The sequence below is a fragment of the Lissotriton helveticus genome, chromosome 9, assembly GCF_964261635.1.
Source record: "Lissotriton helveticus chromosome 9, aLisHel1.1, whole genome shotgun sequence".
Classification (NCBI taxonomy): domain Eukaryota; kingdom Metazoa; phylum Chordata; class Amphibia; order Caudata; family Salamandridae; genus Lissotriton; species Lissotriton helveticus.
The window spans coordinates 1126873709-1126892382 of NC_136070.1; the positions used below are offsets into that span (position 1 = coordinate 1126873709).

The 18674-nt window shown below is 47.9% G+C and overlaps 1 protein-coding gene across 1 annotated transcript in view; it reads left to right on the forward strand.

Annotated features, from left to right (window-relative positions):
• Positions 1-18674, forward strand: part of C9H3orf49 (chromosome 9 C3orf49 homolog) — a 107983-nt gene that overhangs the window by 73788 nt on the left and 15521 nt on the right. The window contains exon 4 of the mRNA XM_078662359.1: positions 18031-18141. Within this exon, the coding sequence (XP_078518485.1) occupies positions 18031-18141 (111 nt within the window). The remainder of the gene's footprint in view (positions 1-18030; positions 18142-18674) is intronic.

Here is an 18674-nt window from a genome sequence, read left to right on the forward strand (position 1 = left end):
GCGATGGAGATGGATGGATGCCGGGGATGCCGCAGATAAGGTAAGGTTATTGAAAATGTTATTGATAATGTTTTTTAAAGTTTTTTAATACTGCGGGTTGTAGGAGGGTGGCGCGTAACGGAGCTATGCAGAGAGTGAGGAGATTGGTTCGATCTACGTGCCTCTCTGCGTAGAGCCCTTACACAAATTACGCCTACTCTTATTCGGGAGGCGACGCCATGTGGCAGTAGGCCCGCGCTGCCCGCTGGCTCTGGCCTACACTGCGGTCCAGCAGAGAACACAAATCCTTAGCAGTCCTCATCGCCAAGTCGGGGCATCATCGCAAGCTGCACACCCGCTCAGCACTTTAGGTGCCCCTACCCCAGTGCACCGAAAGTCACTGTCCCGTGGCGGTGTGCCTGTGCCGGCCGCAGTGTATCCGGTGCCACCAAGTCTGTGCCCAGCAAGTCATGGACCCTGTATGATTGGGTATCATTGTGCGGACGCCATCATGTCACCTCCGGGCCGGGGTAGTGTGATGTTATGTTATGTTATGTTAAGGGGCATTTGTATAGCGCATTATCACCAAAAGGTCTCTAAGCGCTGTCCAAAAGGCATCCAAAAAAAAGAAAGGCAGAAGGTAAAGAGTGCTTCACATAGAGCCCCAAGCTTCCCGGAAGAGAACAGTTTTTAATCTCTTCCTGAAAGTGAGCAGGTTGGTCTCTTTGCGCAGGCTTTCCGGAAGTCTGTTCCATAATGGTGGCATCGTGGTTGAAAAGGCTCTCCCCCCAAGCGTTGAGCGCTTGAAACGTGGACATTCCAGGAGACAAGCTTCTGAACACCGCAGCCTCCTGTTGGGAGCGTAAAGGATCAATTTATCCTTGATAAAGTTCGGGGCAGAGCCATAAATGGCTTTATGAGTAATACAGAGACTTTTGAACTTCACTCGCTGGGATATTGGTAGCCAGTGTAAGTCCTGCAGCAACGAAGTGACATGTGTCCTCCTGGGTTTTTTGAAGATTAGCCTAGCTGCGTCATTCATAATGCCTTGAAGCCTCGCCAAAGATTTTTTTGGTAGCCCAACATAGAGGGAGTTACCATAATCTAGACGAGCCAGGATCAGAGCTGAGACTGCCGTCCGGATAGTAGAGAAGGATAGCTGGCGATGACAGTTTCCGGAGTTGTCGCAGCAGTCCTACACAAGTTCCTACCACTGCTGCAACTTGTTGGGACATTGATAGTGTAACGTCAACTTTTATCCCAAGACTTTTTACTAAGGACGCTGGTTCTGGAGGCTGTCCCAGTTCATTAGGCCAAAACAGCTCACTCCAAGGGTTTGCTACTGTTGTAACCGCCAACACCTCAGTTTTATCCGGGTTTAGTTGTAGGGAGTTTGCCGACATCCAGTTCACCGTGAATTTCAGAATGTCTTGCATATTCGCCTGCGAAGTATGCAATTGATCTATTTGAATCAGAATTTGGGTGTCGTCGGCATAATTATATACCCTACAATCCAGCTGATTTAGTGCTGCGACTAAAGGCTGCAAATAGATATTAAAAAGCAAAGGGGACAGGGCTGATCCTTGCTGTACTCCACATGCCAAGGTCCCGCGATGTGATACCAGGTCTGTTAATTGGACTCTTTGGGAGCGATTTCTAAGGAAGGAAGCTAACCAAGCGCTGGCAGTGCCCTGGATCCCCAGGTCAGCAATCCGCGACATGAGTTGACTGTGATTCACCGTATCAAAAGCCGTGGATAGATCCAGCAGGACCAGAGCACACTGCGCCTTCCTATCTGCTCTCGTTCTCATATCATCCAATATGGAGAGCATAACTAGTTCTGTACTATAATGTGGCCTAAAGCCCGCCTGGTTGGGTTCAAGAAGATGGTTGGTCTCCAAGTAACAAGCAAGGGACTGCAGCACATGTTGTTCTAATATTTTTGCTAGAAATGGCAGCTGTGAGATAGGTCTGAAATTCTTCAGATCCTTCTCATCTGCTCCTGGTTTTTTTAGCAGCGGAATCACCCGCGCCTCCTTGAAATTGCTTGGGATCTGTCTGGTAGCCAAGGAATGATTAAGGAGCGCGAGCACCCAGTCCTTTATACTGGTTAAAGCCAATCTAAAAATCTTAGGGGGGCAGGGGTCAGAGGGGGAGCCTGATTTCACCCTCCCCGCTAGCACAGTCAGTTGTTCATCTGTAAGAGCGTGGAAAGAGGACAGAGTAAAATCCACCTCAGGAAAATACATTTTTGGGACAGTAGTAAATGGGAAAGTTGGGGTGTTCTGGATAGTCACTAGCGGATCACTGATCTTTCCCATAAAATAAGTCTGGAATTGATGTTGCAGGGCCCTATGCCCTCATGCTTACATGAACACCACACAGATACACCCAGATAGAGAGTGGAAATGGCATCGAGCACGTGCGCTCAGCCCTTTTTATTGGCATGGTCACATGTCCTGTGACGCGTGTGCGGGATGGGTGTAGTTTGGGTGTACACCAGCCGTGAGGGAGTGGCTGTGGCATGCTGACAACCAGACCTGTGAGCAGCAGATCACTACAGGGAAGACCTGCGACATGTAGCGTTGCTGTCCCCCCCTGTGAGTGTAAACAGAGTGGGCTGGCCTGGCGTATGCCAGTCCAGCGTAAGGGTGTGAACAATGACCCCGGGGCTCAGGGTGTCGTTCCGTACGAAGCTGGGAAAGGAAGTAACTAATGTGTGTGTCCCTGTTGTTGTGTCTGCGACACCCGGATCGCATTGGGCTATGTGTCACCCTGTGACCCACGTTCTACGACATGAGTCACATGGAGGTAAGAGGAATTCACTGAGCTTACATCCAGACATACTTCTACACTTGAAAGACCATGGACATGACACATCTGTGTGATTAGGAATGTTTAATGCACATTCAGTGGAGTGTTGCATCTGGAGCAGTACAGAGCCATGCAAACCCCACATGACGATGTTGGCCCGTGGAGGGCCAGCCAGAGTCCTTCAGGGAATGACAAATCCAAAGGAAGAGGAAGAGTTCAGTCCGCAGTTTGATTGCTGTGTCATTGGCGATCAAACGGCATATGGCAGTCTATGTCGAGGTGCAAGGTGAGTGTTGCAGAGTGCCTCGGGGGACAGTGGAAGGTGATGATGCAGAGGGCAGGACCAAGCAGAAACCGGCTATATGGCGGAGAAGAATGCTACTGCGTCCTTTGTACCATGAAGGCAGGTTCATTCGCATCTTCGTCCACTGCTGTTGCATGTGTCTCACTTGTGGGTGGCGGTGTTCTGTATCCTGCACTGTGTGGCAGTGACACCTCAGGGGCAGGAGGTGGAATGTCTGCCGCACTGTGTGGCACTGACACTTCAGGGTGCGGAGATGTGGATGTAGTGTTAGCAGCAGCATGCATCAGCGCCAGGCCTTGTGGCAGCAATGCCATGAGGATGATCTTGAGGTCAATGATAAAAAACATTATAAATAACAATTTAAATAACCTTACCTTATCAGCGGCATCCCCGGGCTTCCATCCGTCTCCATTGTGTCTTCTTCAGGGAACTGCACATGCGCCCGTGCATGCGCAGTTCCCAGAAGAGGCGCGATGGAGATGGATGGATGCCGGGGATGCCGCAGATAAGGTAAGGTTATTGAAAATGTTATTGATAATGTTTTTTAAAGTTTTTTAATACTGCGGGTGGTAGGAGGGTGGCGCGTAACGGAGCTATGCAGAGAGTGAGGAGATTGGTTCGATCTACGTGCCTCTCTGCGTAGACCCCTTACGCAAATTACACCTACTCTTATTCGGGAGGCGACGCCATGTGGCAGTAGGCCCGCGCTGCCCGCTGGCTCTGGCCTACACTGCGGTCCAGCAGGGAACACAAATCCTTAGCAGTCCTCATCGCCAAGTCGGGGCATCATCGCAAGCTGCACACCCGCTCAGCACTTTAGGTGCCCCTACCTCAGTGCACCGAAAGTCACTGTCCTGTGGCGGTGTGCCTGTGCCGGCCGCAGTGTATCCGGTGCCACCAAGTCTGTGCCCAGCAAGTCATGGACCCTGTATGATTGGGTATCATTGTGCGGACGCCATCATGTCACCTCCGGGCCGGGGTAGTGTGATGTTATGTTATGTTATGTTAAGGGGCATTTGTATAGCGCATTATCACCAAAAGGTCTCTAAGCGCTGTCCAAAAGGCATCCAAAAAAAAGAAAGGCAGAAGGTAAAGAGTGCTTCACATAGAGCCCCAAGCTTCCCGGAAGAGAACAGTTTTTAATCTCTTCCTGAAAGTGAGCAGGTTGGTCTCTTTGCGCAGGCTTTCCGGAAGTCTGTTCCATAATGGTGGCATCGTGGTTGAAAAGGCTCTCCCCCCAAGCGTTGAGCGCTTGAAACGTGGACATTCCAGGAGACAAGCTTCTGAACACTGCAGCCTCCTGTTGGGAGCGTAAAGGATCAATTTATCCTTGATAAAGTTCGGGGCAGAGCCATAAATGGCTTTATGAGTAATACAGAGATTTTTGAACTTCACTCGCTGGGATATTGGTAGCCAGTGTAAGTCCTGCAGCAACGAAGTGACATGTGTCCTCCTGGGTTTTTTGAAGATTAGCGTAGCTGCGTCATTCATAATGCCTTGAAGCCTCGCCAAAGATTTTTTTGGTAGCCCAACATAGAGGGAGTTACCATAATCTAGACGAGCCAGGATCAGAGCTGAGACTGCCGTCCGGATAGTAGAGAAGGATAGCTGGCGATGACAGTTTCCGGAGTTGTCGCAGCAGTCCTACACAAGTTCCTACCACTGCTGCAACTTGTTGGGACATTGATAGTGTAACGTCAATTTTTATCCCAAGACCTTTTACTACGGACGCTGGTTCTGGAGGCTGTCCCAGTTCATTAGGCCAAAACAGCTCACTCCAAGGGTTTGCTACTGGTGTAACCGCCAACACCTCCATTTTATCCGGGTTTAGTTGTAGGGAGTTTGCCGACATCCAGTTCACCGTGAATTTCAGAATGTTTTGCATATTCGCCTGCGAAGTATGCAATTGATCTATTTGAATCAGAATTTGGGTGTCGTCGGCATAATTATATACCCTACAATCCAGCTGATTTAGTGCTGCGATTAAAGGCTGCAAATAGATATTAAAAAGCAAAGGGGACAGGGCTGATCCTTGCTGTACTCCACATGCCAAGGTCCCGCGATGTGATACCAGGTCAGTTAATCGGACTCTTTGGGAGCGATCTCTAAGGAAGGAAGCTAACCAAGCGCTGGCAGTTCCCTGGATCCCCAGGTCAGCAATCCGCGACATGAGTTGACTGTGATTCACCGTATCAAAAGCCGCGGATAGATCCAGCAGGACCAGAGCACACTGCGCCTTCCTATCTGCTCTAGTTCTCATCTCATCCAATATGGAGAGCATAACTAGTTCTGTACTATAGTGTGGCCTAAAGCCCGCCTGGTTGGGTTCAAGAAGATGGTTGGTCTCCAAGTAACAAGCAAGGGACTGCAGCACATGTTGTTCTAATATTTTTGCTAGAAATGGCAGCTGTGAGATAGGTCTGAAATTCTTCAGATCCTTCTCATCTGCTCCTGGTTTTTTTAGCAGCGGAATCACCCGCGCCTCCTTGAAATTGCTTGGGACCTGTCTGGTAGCCAAGGAATGATTAAGGAGCGCGAGCACCCAGTCCTTTATACTGGTTAAAGCCAATATAAAAATCTTAGGGGGGCAGGGGTCAGAGGGGGAGCCTGATTTCACCCTCCCCGCTAGCACAGTCAGTTGTTCATCTGTAAGAGCGTGGAAAGAGGACAGAGTAACATCCACCTCGGGAAAATACATTTTTGGGACAGTAGTAAATGGGAAAGTTGGGGTGTTCTGGATAGTCACTAGCAGATCACTGATCTTTCCCATAAAATAAGTCTTGAATTGATGTTGCAGGGCCCTATGCCCTCATGCTTACATGAACACCACACAGATACACCCAGATAGAGAGTGGAAATGGCATCGAGCACGTGCGCCCAGCCCTTTTTATTGGCATGGTCACATGTCCTGTGACGCGTGTGCGGGATGGGTGTAGTTTGGCTGTACACCAGCCGTGAGGGAGTGGCTGTGGCATGCTGACAACCAGACCTGTGACCAGCAGATCACTAGTTCAAGTTCAAGTTCGAGTTCGGGCATTTGTATAGCGCACTGCTCACCCAGAGGGTCTCAAGGCGCTTGGGGAAGGGGTTCAGTATTCGTCGAATAGCCAGGTTTTAAGTTCTTTTCTGAAGGAGATGTGGTTTTGAGTAAGTCGGAGGTGAGTGGGGAGTGAGTTCCAGGTCTTGGCAACAAGGAAGGAGAAGGATCTGCCACCCATGGTGGATTTTCGGATGCGCGGGACAGCGGCGAAGGCTTGATTGGATGATCTTAGTTGTCGGGTGGGTTTGTAGAAGGACAGTCGAGTGTTGAGGCATTCGGGTCCTAGATTGTAAAGGGCCTTGTGTGCGTGGGTGAGAAGGCGGAATGTAATTCTTTTGTTGACGGGAAGCCAGTGGAGGTCTTTTAGGTGTCTGGTGATGTGGTCTTGGCGAGGAATGTCTAATATGAGTCTCGCTGATGCGTTTTGGATGCGTTGTAGTTTTTTCTGTAGTTTTGCTGTGATTCCGGCGTATAGTGTGTTACCATAATCCAGTCGACTCGTGACCAGTGCGTGGGTGACAGTCTTTCTTGTCTCGAGGGGGATCCAACGGAAGATCTTTTTGAGAATGCGGAGTACGTTGAAGCAGGAGGATGAGACAGCGTTGACTTGTCTGGACATCGAGAGAGATGAGTCTAGGATAAAGCCAAGGTTACGTGCATGGTCTGTGGGCGTGGGTGCTGTGCCCAGGGCGGAAGGCCACCAAGAGCACCTCCGTCTTGTCCGAGTTGAGTTTCAGGCGGCTATGTTTCATCCATTCGGCTACTTCTTTCATGCCTTCATGGAGATTGTTCTTGGCGGTGTTAGGGTCTTTGGTGAGGGAAAGGATAAGCTGGGTGTCGTCGGCGTAGGAGATGATGTTAAGGTTGTGATGACGCGCGATCGAGGCGTTTGGGCTCATGTAAACGTTGAAGAGGGTGGGACTGAGTGAAGATCCTTGTGGTACGCCACAGATGACTTCAGTAGCCTCAGAGTTGAATGGGGGAAGTCGGACTCTTTGAGTTCTCCCAGCGAGGAATGAGGTGATCCAGTCCAAGGCTTTTCCTTGTATGCCGATGCTGCTGAGGCGATGTATAAGGGTGCTGTGGCATACTGTGTCGAAAGCGGCGGAGAGGTCGAGTAGAATGAGGGCCACTGTTTCACCGTTGCCCAGTAGTGTTCGGATGTCGTCAGTCGCTGCAATGAGGGCGGTTTCGGTGCTATGTTTGGCTCGAAACCCGGATTGAGATGGATCGAGGGAGTTGTTGGATTCAAGGAAGGCGGCGAGCTGGTTGTTGATGGCTTTCTCGATTACTTTGGCCGGGAATGGGAGGAGGGATATGGGTCGGTAGTTTTTGAGATCCGAGGGGTCTGCTGTCGGTTTCTTCAGGAGGGCGCTGAGTTCGGCGTGTTTCCAGATTTCTGGAAAGGTGGCAGAGTTGAACGAGCAGTTGATGACATCTCGGAGATGGGGTGCGATGATGGAGTCCGCTTTGTTGAAGATGTGGTGAGGGCAGGGGTCGGTAGGCGAGCCAGAGTGGATGGAGTTCATTAGGCGGATGGTGTCTTCAGTGGTGATTGGGTTCCAGGCGCTAAGGTTGTTAGATGGCGGAGCAGGATTTGAGTGGGGTGGGGTGGGGAGGGTTGAGCGCTGGGAGTGTTCTTGAAGCTGTTGTGAATGTCGGCAATTTTGTTGTAGAAGAAGGAGGATAACGCATCGGTCTTGGGAAGGAGTGATGTCGTTAGATGCTGCGGTGGGGTTGGTGAATTCTTTGACGATGTTGAAGAGTTCCTTGCTGTTGTGATTGTTGTTGTCGAGACAATCCTTGAGTGCAGATTTCTTGGCGGATCGAATCAGTTGGTGGTGTTTACGGGTGGCTGCTTTGAGGGTGGACATGTTGTCGGTGGTTGGGTTTTTTCTCCATGTTTTCTCCAGGGCACGGCATAGCTTCTTGGATTTTTTAAGGTCATCATTGAACCAGGGGGTCTTTTTGCTGGTTGATTTGATCTGGTGTTTTTACAAGGGCGCTAATTCGTCAGCACAGAGGGTGATCCATTGCTTGAGGTTGGTGGCCGCTTGGTTTGGGTCCGATGAGAGGGTAGGAGGGTTTTGGTTGAGTGAAGTGAGGAGTTGTTCAGGGGTGATTTTGTTCCAGTTTCTTCGAGGGATAGGTTGTGGGCGGTTGTGGATCAGGGTGGTTTTGTAGCTGAAGTGGACACAGCTGTGGTCCGTCCAGTGAAGAGCTGTGGTGCGGTCGAAGGACATGTGCTTGCTGGAGGTGAAGATGGGGTCGAGCGTGTGTCCGGCTACGTGGGTGGGGGTGTCAACGAGTTGTTTGAGTCCAAGATCGGCCAGGTTGTCCAGAAGGGTGGTGGTGTTGCTGTCCTGTTTGTTTTCAAGGTGGTAGTTGAAGTCTCCTAAAAGAATGTTGTTCTCGGAGGGTGGGGTGACGAAGTCCGTGATGTCATCGCCGAATTGAGTGCGGGTAACTGGAGGCCTGTAGATGAGGGTGCATCTAAGTGTGGTCCTAGGGTCGGTGTGGATCTGGAAGTGGAGATGTTCGGCGGTTGCAAGATTATCGTCGGAGCTGGTCGTGATTTTGATGGTGTTCTTATGTTTAATTGGTGCGGTCTTTACGGGTGATCTTGTAAGCATCCGGTATGGCTATGGCGATGTCGGGTGCTGATGATGTGTTCATCCAAGTTTCGGTAAGGAAGGCGATGTCCGGTGATGTAGTGTCGAGTAGGTCCCAGAGTTCCGTGGCGTGTCTGTGGACCGAGCGGGTGTTAAGCAGGATGCACCTCATGCGGTTAGAGTCAGAGCTGTGCATGGAGGAAGGGGATATGGTGAGGGTTCTGAAGCAGTTGAACTTGCAGGAGAGGCAGGCGAATGGGCCGTGAGTATGTCCTGGGGTGGCAATGCAACATTGTGATGCGCGTCTGGGGTTGAGGGCGAGGAGAGTTGCGGCATCATATGTGATTCTAGTGGGCAGGGTGCTGCGGGGGCCAGGGGGACTGGCGCTGGGCGCGGTCCAGGCGCGGACGGGCGTAGACGGGCTTACCTTTGGCGCATCTTCGGCGCGGCCGCAGCGCGTGGACGCTGCACGTAGGTCCATCTGTCTTAAATGGATAGTGGAAGGGGGCGGAGCGTGGGAGGGTCAGCTGGGAGGCGGGATCTAGGTGCAGGGAGGGTCTGGGACGGGCCAAGGGATCACAACAAAATGGCTGTAAAGTCAACAAATGCTCCAACAACAAGAGCTCTATGAATAAGGAAGCGCTATGGGGGAAATATTCTATCACGGCTGCAGTTGTAGAGCGCTGCCTAAATCAACACCACAAAGCGCTACAAACAATCTAAAGTCGAAGCGCACCACAATTAAAGCGCTAGCGTTATGAAATGCAAGGCAAGTAGCGTTATCGAGCGCTGCACAGATAGATTTCAAATAAGAGTTGCAGTTGCACAAATCAGCATACGAGTCACGAGCGCTGCACAGATTGATTTCAAATAAGAGTTGCGGTTTGCACAAATCAGCATACGATACCACCAAGAGGAGGAGGTGAGGGTAGCGACCGCTTCTGCGAGGAGCAGGACGGTCACAGCTCTCCACGACGGCGAGCGCAGGCTGTAACTCTGTGGGTGGGAGGGTCAGCTGGGAGGCGGGATCTAGGTGCAGGGAGGGTCTGGGACGGGCCAAGGGATCACAACAAAATGGCTGTAAAGTCAACAAATGCTCCAACAACAAGAGCTCTATGAATAAGGAAGCGCTATGGGGGAAATATTCTATCACGGCTGCAGTTGTAGAGCGCTGCCTAAATCAACACCACAAAGCGCTACAGGGAAGACCTGCGACATGTAGCGTTGCTGTCCCCCCCTGTGAGTGTAAACAGAGTGGGCTGGCCTGGCGTATGCCAGTCCAGCGTAAGGGTGTGAACAATGACCCCGGGGCTCAGGGTGTGGTTCCGTACGGAGCTGGGAAAGGAAGTAACTAATGTGCGTGTCCCTGTTGTTGTGTCTGCGACACCCGGATCGCATTCGGCTATGTGTCACCCTGTGACCCACGTTCTACGACATGAGTCACATGGAGGTAAGAGGAATTCACTGAGCTTACATCCAGACATACTTCCACACTTGAAAGACCATGGACATGACACATCTGTGTGATTAGGAATTTTGAATGCACATTCAGTGGAGTGTTGCATCTGGAGCAGTACGGCGCTCTGCAAACCCCACATGACGATGTTGGCCCATGGAGGGCCAGCCAGAGTCCTTCAGGGAATGACAAATCCAAAGGAAGAGGAAGAGTTCAGTCCGCAGTCTGATTGCTGTGTCATTGGCGATCAAACGGCATATGGCAGTCTATGTCGAGGTGCAAGGTGAGTGTTGCAGAGTGCCTCGGGGGACAGTGGAAGGTGATGATGCAGAGGGCAGGACCAAGCAGAAACCGGCTATATGGCGGAGAAGAATGCTACTGCGTCCTTTGTACCATGAAGGCAGGTTCATTCGCATCTTCGTCCACTGCTGTTGCATGTGTCTCACTTGTGGGTGGTGGTGTTCTGTATCCTGCACTGTGTGGCAGTGACACCTCAGAGGCAGGAGGTGGAATGTCTGCCACACTGTGTGGCACTGACACTTCAGGGTGCGGAGATGTGGATGTAGTGTTAGCAGCAGCATGCATCAGCGCCAGGCCTTGTGGCAGCAATGCCATGAGGATGATCTTGAGGTCAATGAGGAACCCAGCTACCACTCGCTGGTGTGCAGCAGTGGCAGCCGCTCTTTCTGCATTAGCCCGCTCCATGGTCTCCATTAACCTCTGCATGTTTCCCAACTCCTGTGTGACATCGCTAGAGCCACTCTGACTGGACAGTTGTTCTATTCCCTGAGTCAGGGCTCCAGCGATGTCAGCCATGGTCCATTGGAGAGCATGGAGTGGACTGTGGGTGTCCGTTAGGGACTCTGAGCGGTCCCTGATGGAACTTAGACACCCACGTATGGCATCTAGTTTGTCTGCCATGAGGTCGAAGCCGACTCGCACCTGTTCAGCCAGATTCTCTTGGCACCCCAACACACGGCATTGGAAGGCCATGTGGTCTTCGTGGGGGTCCAGAGAGGCAGCCGTGGTGGTGGATGCTGCCTGCTGTGTGGTCTGTGCAGGGGGTGGGGTATCCTGGTAGTAGCTGGGCTGCCCTACTCCTGGAGATGGGCTGCGGAGGCCGTCCACGAGCTGTTGGAGGGCGTTGGAGTCGAAGATGTGGTGGTCCTCTTCGTCATCAGAGAGGTTCGTGCTGCTCTGCAGGAAGTGTTGATTCTCCCAATGTGAAGGGGAGATGCATTTTAACAACGTGTCCACATGTATGTAGTCAAATTGAATATGTTTTCATACAGACTGCATGACTGTGTACATTGTGGCTGGTTTGGAGGTGCTGCCTATTTGATGGGGGACAGTGGACATTTCGACAAAATGACGTATGTGTATTTGTACTTGTACATTATCAACTCACATTTCCCTGCAATGCCAAATGTGATTGGCTAGTGTCTACACCCAGTCAGCAGCAGTTGTGTCCTGTGTTCTGTTGTGGACGTGTTGCAGTTTGTACCACATTGCTGTCAGTGTTGATGTGCTCTGCATGTTATGAGTGTGTGCTGCATTTCAGGGGAGTCACTCCAGCAGCTCTGATTTTGCTGCCCCTTCTCTATTTAATGCAATGTGCCTTTGACTTCTGTGCCTATGCAGTGCTGAGATGTTGCATACTTGGGTACATTGGTCTCTTGGTGGGAGTTGAGGGCTAGGGCATGTTTTGTCCACAGATATGCTCAGCTCAATTGTACATGTGTGCCATTGTGCCCATCTCCCCCCGTCCCCCCAGTTCCTGGTTGTTACTCACCCTGGTGCTGTTGTGTCCGGTCATGTTGAGCAGTATCCGGCCCCCAACTCCTGCCACCGTCTCCCCACTGATGACTGTGGACACCATTTCCTCCATATCGTCCAGCTCTTCATGTGGAGCTGGACTCCCACCTCCAGTCTGCATTGCTGCCTTCCTGTTTTTGGCGAGTTTCAGCTTGGTTTTGCGCTTGACATCATTCCAGCACCTCTTGACCTCTTCCTTTGTCCTCTTCAGCACTCCCACTTCATTCATCTTGTGCATGATTGACAGCCATAGTCCATTTTTGGTTGCTAATGACATAGTGGAGGTGACAAACAGTTGTTGATGGTGTTCTACCACCTCCGTTATCAGGATCCTGTTTTCGTGCGGACTGAACCTCTTCTTCCTACTCTTCTTCTCCTTGGCCTTCCCTGACCCCGAGGTCCCAGGCTGGTCCTCCGGGGGGCTTGTGGGTTTCTGGTCCTCCTCCGTACTTGCTTCGGCAACATCCATTGTGCTTCGCTCTTGTTTGACATTTGTTTGTCTTTTTCTTTTCTGCCTTTATGGTGATTTTCCAGCCTGACATGTGTGAATTGCAGGCCTGTTGCTGGTTTTCGCCGATTTTTGTATGGCGATTGGCCTCATCGCAGCTTTTTTGGTGTATGAGATTCGCATTTTTGCGGCGTCGAGTTGGTTTTAACTCTGTCATTTGACGCGTTATCATGAGACTATCGCATGGTACCGCCGTGTTGTGAATACTTAGTTAACACGGCGTAATTTTCCCGCGATGTAGAAAGTTGCGTTAAGCTAATTTTGCGATCGTTATCACACCTTCTTGAGAATATCCCCTACGTATGGTCTGAAATAAATCTGTAAAGAGGGAAAGGATGTTATGAAAAAAATCTGCAGGATGGTATTGGCCTCAGTGAGCTGTGGCTATTGAACGTAAGCGAAGATAATTTTAAGAAAACAGTAAACAAATTCATTCAGCTGAAAATTGGGCTGGAGGACATAATGACCCTGGCCAAGCGAGCACATGGGGGGCTGGTGCTAAACTCCTATGAGGTCCAAAATGAGCAGCCTAATTTTGAGGCAGCATACTCTGTTCACATCGAGAGAAAGTTTATGGTGATGAAATTTGGCCTGCTTCCCACTCTGGACTACATACCTAAATTGCAGGTCGAGGGTCAACTGGAGAATAAGCGGTGTCGGCTATTGCATTTAGCAAAGGAAACATTGTTACATGTCACCTCGTTTGCCCGCACTTATTTGTTCATTGGACGCCCCTGTTACACAATGAACTAATCTCTTTAGGACTAAGAACCTGTAGGTTGGCGATTATACCTCATGTTGAACATTGGCGAGTGCAGTTTTTTTATATTTTCAAACATGGGATAGAGACAAAGCAACCTCCTGAGCAGGGTCACTGAACTGCTTGTCATGAATGGCCCAAATATAAAGGTGCTGGTCTGCGTGAATGGCCTCTGCTGGCCAGGCTGCTAGAGGGTGCACTATGTTCGAGACTGGGTGAAGTTTGGCACCTTCTAGCCCGGCTGGCGAGGTCACAAGAGTCCTAGTGGGACGCAAAAGCAACAGCTCTCAGACCAGATAAGCTGAAGCACCATGATATCTGATTTTGGTAATTTCTTTCTTTTCTGATCATAAAGCATAAAAAGATATGGATCTGCCAGGGCTCAAGTTGGGGAACTGGCAGCACTCTGTACACATTGTGGGTACCAACATTGTTCCAGAGCATCATACGCGTAATTGCTCAACTCACCTGTGGCTACATCTGGGGTGACGCTGCCCCTTTGTGGTGTTTTGGAACTGTTTTTAATACAGACAAGTCGCAATGGAATCCAAGAATTTTGCCTATTATCCACTTTTGGTCTGATTGATGCACTATATCACCTTAGGGTTATGCCAGGGCTGGTGGCTTAGTGGACTAATGCTCCACTTAGACTACATTGACCAAAACAACTGTTTACATGACTCTCAATTCGGATTCAGGAGAGGGCATGGAACAGAAACCGCCCTAATTAAAGCTTTTGACGAAATCAGGATGATTTTTGTGGGTGGGCGGCAGTTCTCATACTGCTAGACCTCTCTGCGGCCTTTGACACGGTCGATCATGTTACTTTGATTGACCGTGTCACGGCAGCAGGAATATCACAATGTGGTATATCCCTTCTTTCCTCCTTCCTCGCTAATCGTGAACAGTCCGTACCTTTTGGCAAATTCAACTTGTCACCATTTATCCTTCCTTGTGGTGTTCCCCAGGGATCCTCGCTAAGTCCGACACTTTTTAACATCTATGTGTCTGACTTGGCGAGGATCATTAAATTGCATCACCTGGATGTAATATCATACGCAGATGATACTCAACTGGTGCTGGCTGTTAATAACAATGGACAGAAAATGGCTCGCAATTTTCAACTTGGAATGCTTGCAATAAGTGAGTGGATGACTGAGAATTGCCTTAAACTAAACTCAGATAAAACGGAGGTGATGGTCTTCGGCAATCTCTCTCTGGCCTGGTCTCCCACGTGGTGGCCAGCAGATCTTGGACCTCCTCCCACTCCGGTTGCCAAGGTCAGAAACCTGGGGGTCATTTTTGACAGGAAACTGTCATTTATGCATCATGCAAATGCAATGGTTTCCTCCTCGTTCTTCATTATAAGAATGATTAGGAAACGTATCCCCTACCTCCCTATCAACATGATTAAAACTCTAGTCAGCACTCTGGTGATGGCAGGCACGCATCGACTACTGCAATGGACTCTTTGTTAACGCCCAAGAAAGAGTATTGAACAAGCTGCAGTTGGTGCAGAATGTGGCAGCCAGACTGATAACAGGGACACCTAAGTTCAAACCAATTTCTAAAATCATCAGACAGCTCCATTGGCTGCCGGTAAGACACAGAAAAAAATTCAAAGCCTTATGCATTGCTTTTAAAGCAATTCATGACTCTGGACCGGCGTTTCTGAGACAATCTCTATGTCCTTACAGGCCGGCACGGTCTCTACGATCCTCCACAGCAGGCCTCTTAGAGGTCCCAAAAACAAAGAAAGTATCATGGGGTGACCGATCTTTTTAATAATTACAACCGCCAAACTTTGGAACGGCCTACCATATCAAATTAAGATCAGCACATCCTTGTTAACATTTCGTAAGGAGCTAAAAACTTGGCTTTTCAATCAATAATCCTTGCCATACAGTTAGTGTCTCCACAAGCGCCGAGAGACCTACGGGTATTTGGGCGCTCAATAAATCTCCTAAATAAATACATAAAATAAAAAATAAACACTCTAGGGACCTGTGTTTGACCTTATGGTCACAGGTTCAAATCCTGGTGGCTCAACTCAGCCTTTCATTATTCTGAGGTCAATACAATGAGTACCAATGGGTAGCAATAAACATCTGTTATTCAGCACCAAGATACCTGTTGCAGTGAATGTGTGCTTTACAAATACATGTTATGTTTTAATTGTGTTATGTCTTGATTGTGAAATTTAAAAGGACATGGGTTTGTTGTTCAGGCTGGAGACCTGGTAGCACTTTCTGCTGGTATCTGTATTGATCTACTGCATTGTGCACTTTATTGCTTGGCCCACAGTTAATATTGTGGCACACTATTTTGAAATCTGCTGTAATATTAGGGGAAAGGTGCCATTCTTTTAAACGCTAGGCTTCACTATCTTGAAATACGTTGTAATGGGATTTCTCATTACCCGCTGATATGGCCTGATTGAAACACTTAACTTCTCGCCCCTAATGGGCTTTTATAATTATTATTTACTGCGTTGATAAATTATATTAATGTATGTTTCTATGTTTATGGTTTTTATTAACTAATAAACTAAATTGATTGATTAACATCATCATCATTCTTCATGCTTGAATTTATATTTCAATGTTTATTGTTTCTTAAGAAAGTTTCCAATCTATTTTTAATCTGACAAGATGACTCATGTTTTCATCAATTAGGTTCTTTACTCATACAAGACAGTTCAATGTATTATAGACTTGAAAAGTTCGTGAGAAACGTTTGAAAGTTAAAATGAAAATACAATGTATTATTGGTAGAATTATCCTATATGATCACCACCCATATATTTGTTGTTTGCATAACATTTGAATAGTGTTTTCGAAATTCATTTTTGAATGTAAAACATATTTGATTGGTGGATAGCGTTTCTTTACCCATTGTGCTTTTGTTGTTTATGGACTGTGATTGGTCAGCAGCTGGATTGTGGGAAGTTCACAAACTTCTGCAATGAGATTGGCTACTGTGACCTGAACATTTCTGTTGCACCCGCCAATGCACCATGCAAAGCATTTTGTGAATTGTTCACAGACCCTGTGTCGTACAAAAATCAGAGGGTAGAGCAGTGGCAGCCAGTATGGATTGGGGGTGGTGAGGTAGGGGAAGGGAAGTATGGGGTGTATGAAAACAAAACAAAAACAACTTACCTTGTTGCCGCGTCTCTCCCACGTTGTCTCTCTTCCGCGTCCTGGACTGATAGGAAACAGGAAGCACCCAGGCTCCCCTGAGCCAATCACAAGGCTGCACGGCAGCGTTGTAATTGGTCTGAGCGCTGCTGTTGTGTTCTCAGCCAGGGAATGGGGGCCTGGCCAGGTTCTCCACCCAGGCTGTAATACAGCCTTGCTGGAGAACATGCTAGGTGCGCATGACGCTTTGGCCTGCCCAAGACAGCCGGCCAATGCGTCATGCACTCTTACAGTGTTCTCACCACTCCTCTCCTGTTCTGCTCTGTGAGCAGAGCAGAGGAGCCACACCACTCCCAGCCAAAACGCTGCAGCAGAAACAAAAGAATTATAATAACATCACGTTTTTATATTTTATTTTTCCTTTCTTTCACTGCTGCTAAGCAGTGAGGCAACGCTCCTCTGCAGGGGAGCCGCCACTGGGGTGGAGATGTGGGCTAGGTGACCACAGAAGTGTGTGAACATGTTCTTTTTTTATTAGTGCTCTGTAGCATGCTCTTGATTATGTGAGCACTCTACAAAAACAACAGATACATTACGTATTACTGAATGCAGAAATGTGAGAAGAACATTTTGAAAGTAAGTTTATCTATTGTGAAGCCACATCAAAAGTTCCTCTCATATTAGGGCGTAGTTATGATTTTAAGAGACAATCTGCCCAATGTACATGCCGACAGGTCACAAATAGTGGTCTCAAATTATCCATCTACTTTTTTGCAACCTGTCTGTATTTTTTCGATGCGGCTTGTGTAGGAATATGTCACATCACAAAATCTTGAGTCATAGGACATTGCAGAGCAACCGCAGAATCAATGCCTATTAGGCAGCCAACTATTTGAGACTCCGTGGGATTGAATACAAACACTGTAATGGCGGCCTGCAAGGAACAGCAGACTATCATCCTTGTGTTTTCATTCCCAAATGCAAAACATTGTTTTTTTTTCAGACTAAAAATTGCCTACCGTGTAACAACCTAAGTAAAGGGGCCAGTAGCCATGGGAGGTTACAATTGACGACATGGCCGTACTAAGGAGGGATTAACAAGACTATTAAGAAATTAGAAACCAGCATTTATGAAGGACAAAGACACAAGCTAATGTAAAATATGGGCGGGGCTTCTACTCCATACTCTACCTACAACAGATCGCCAGAGCAGCGCTGGCTCACACTCGACCTAAAAATATGGCAAAGTTAATTAAAGTCACATTCTAATTTCGATGCCCATAAAAGGGAAAGTCGGGTTTGCGTTTTGTAATGTGCAACCGTTTGTTTAGCAATATTATGCAAATTAATGAATCCATGCTGGACTGAAGAAAATATGTAAGTACACATTAGATTGATGCTCCTCTCAATCCAAAAATATGAGTAAATTTGGCTTCAAATAACCTTGTGTGCATGAAGAAGTTTGTAGATAGTTTAAGTAATTCTTTATTATAAAAAACACAAATGTTGCCTGTTTTACTAAAATGTCAATGATAAGTTTTTTTCACTGAGCAAGCATGTGTAAAGAAAAAAAGCTAATACTATTTTTGGAACGTTTATTAGATTCCTTATCGGCCTAAAAAGAAGCACTTCCGTGGTGTCAGAAAGAAAACCAAAAACGAGGATAACAGCAGAAGACAGTCAGATTTAACCATTGGGAATCTTCAAATGCAGGTGATGGTCTCAACAAACAAATTATTGATGATGTTAGAAATTCCTCTTGTTTCGAAATGGCCCGAAATTATAAATCAAACCTATTAAACAAATATAGAAACATCAAAATTATATGCATAAGTGCAGTAACATAAAACGTTTATCTTTGCTATATTTTAGGCAATTACGTCTATTTGTATTTTGTAGGGCGAATCCACATTCCCTTGTGTTTTCACTAAGACCGGCTTCATGTCACGTGTTTTAGTTTTAAATTTAAACACTCATTAAAACATTTTATTTAGCATTTCATAGGTGGTCTATAGAGTATATATCACTGCATCCTTCTTCCTCGTCACAATCCTTACATCATGAGATGTGACCATGTCTGCAGAAAGGCACCCACACCTGTCCCTTTAAATAATGTACTTCTTTTAAAAAAAATAATAAACTCCTTGGCCCGCGACCGGTTTTGTATGACTCTCATGGAAGATTGCAGCAGAAGTCCTCAGCAAGCTAAAATACAGAATGGGACATCTAAGCAGCGTACTATTATT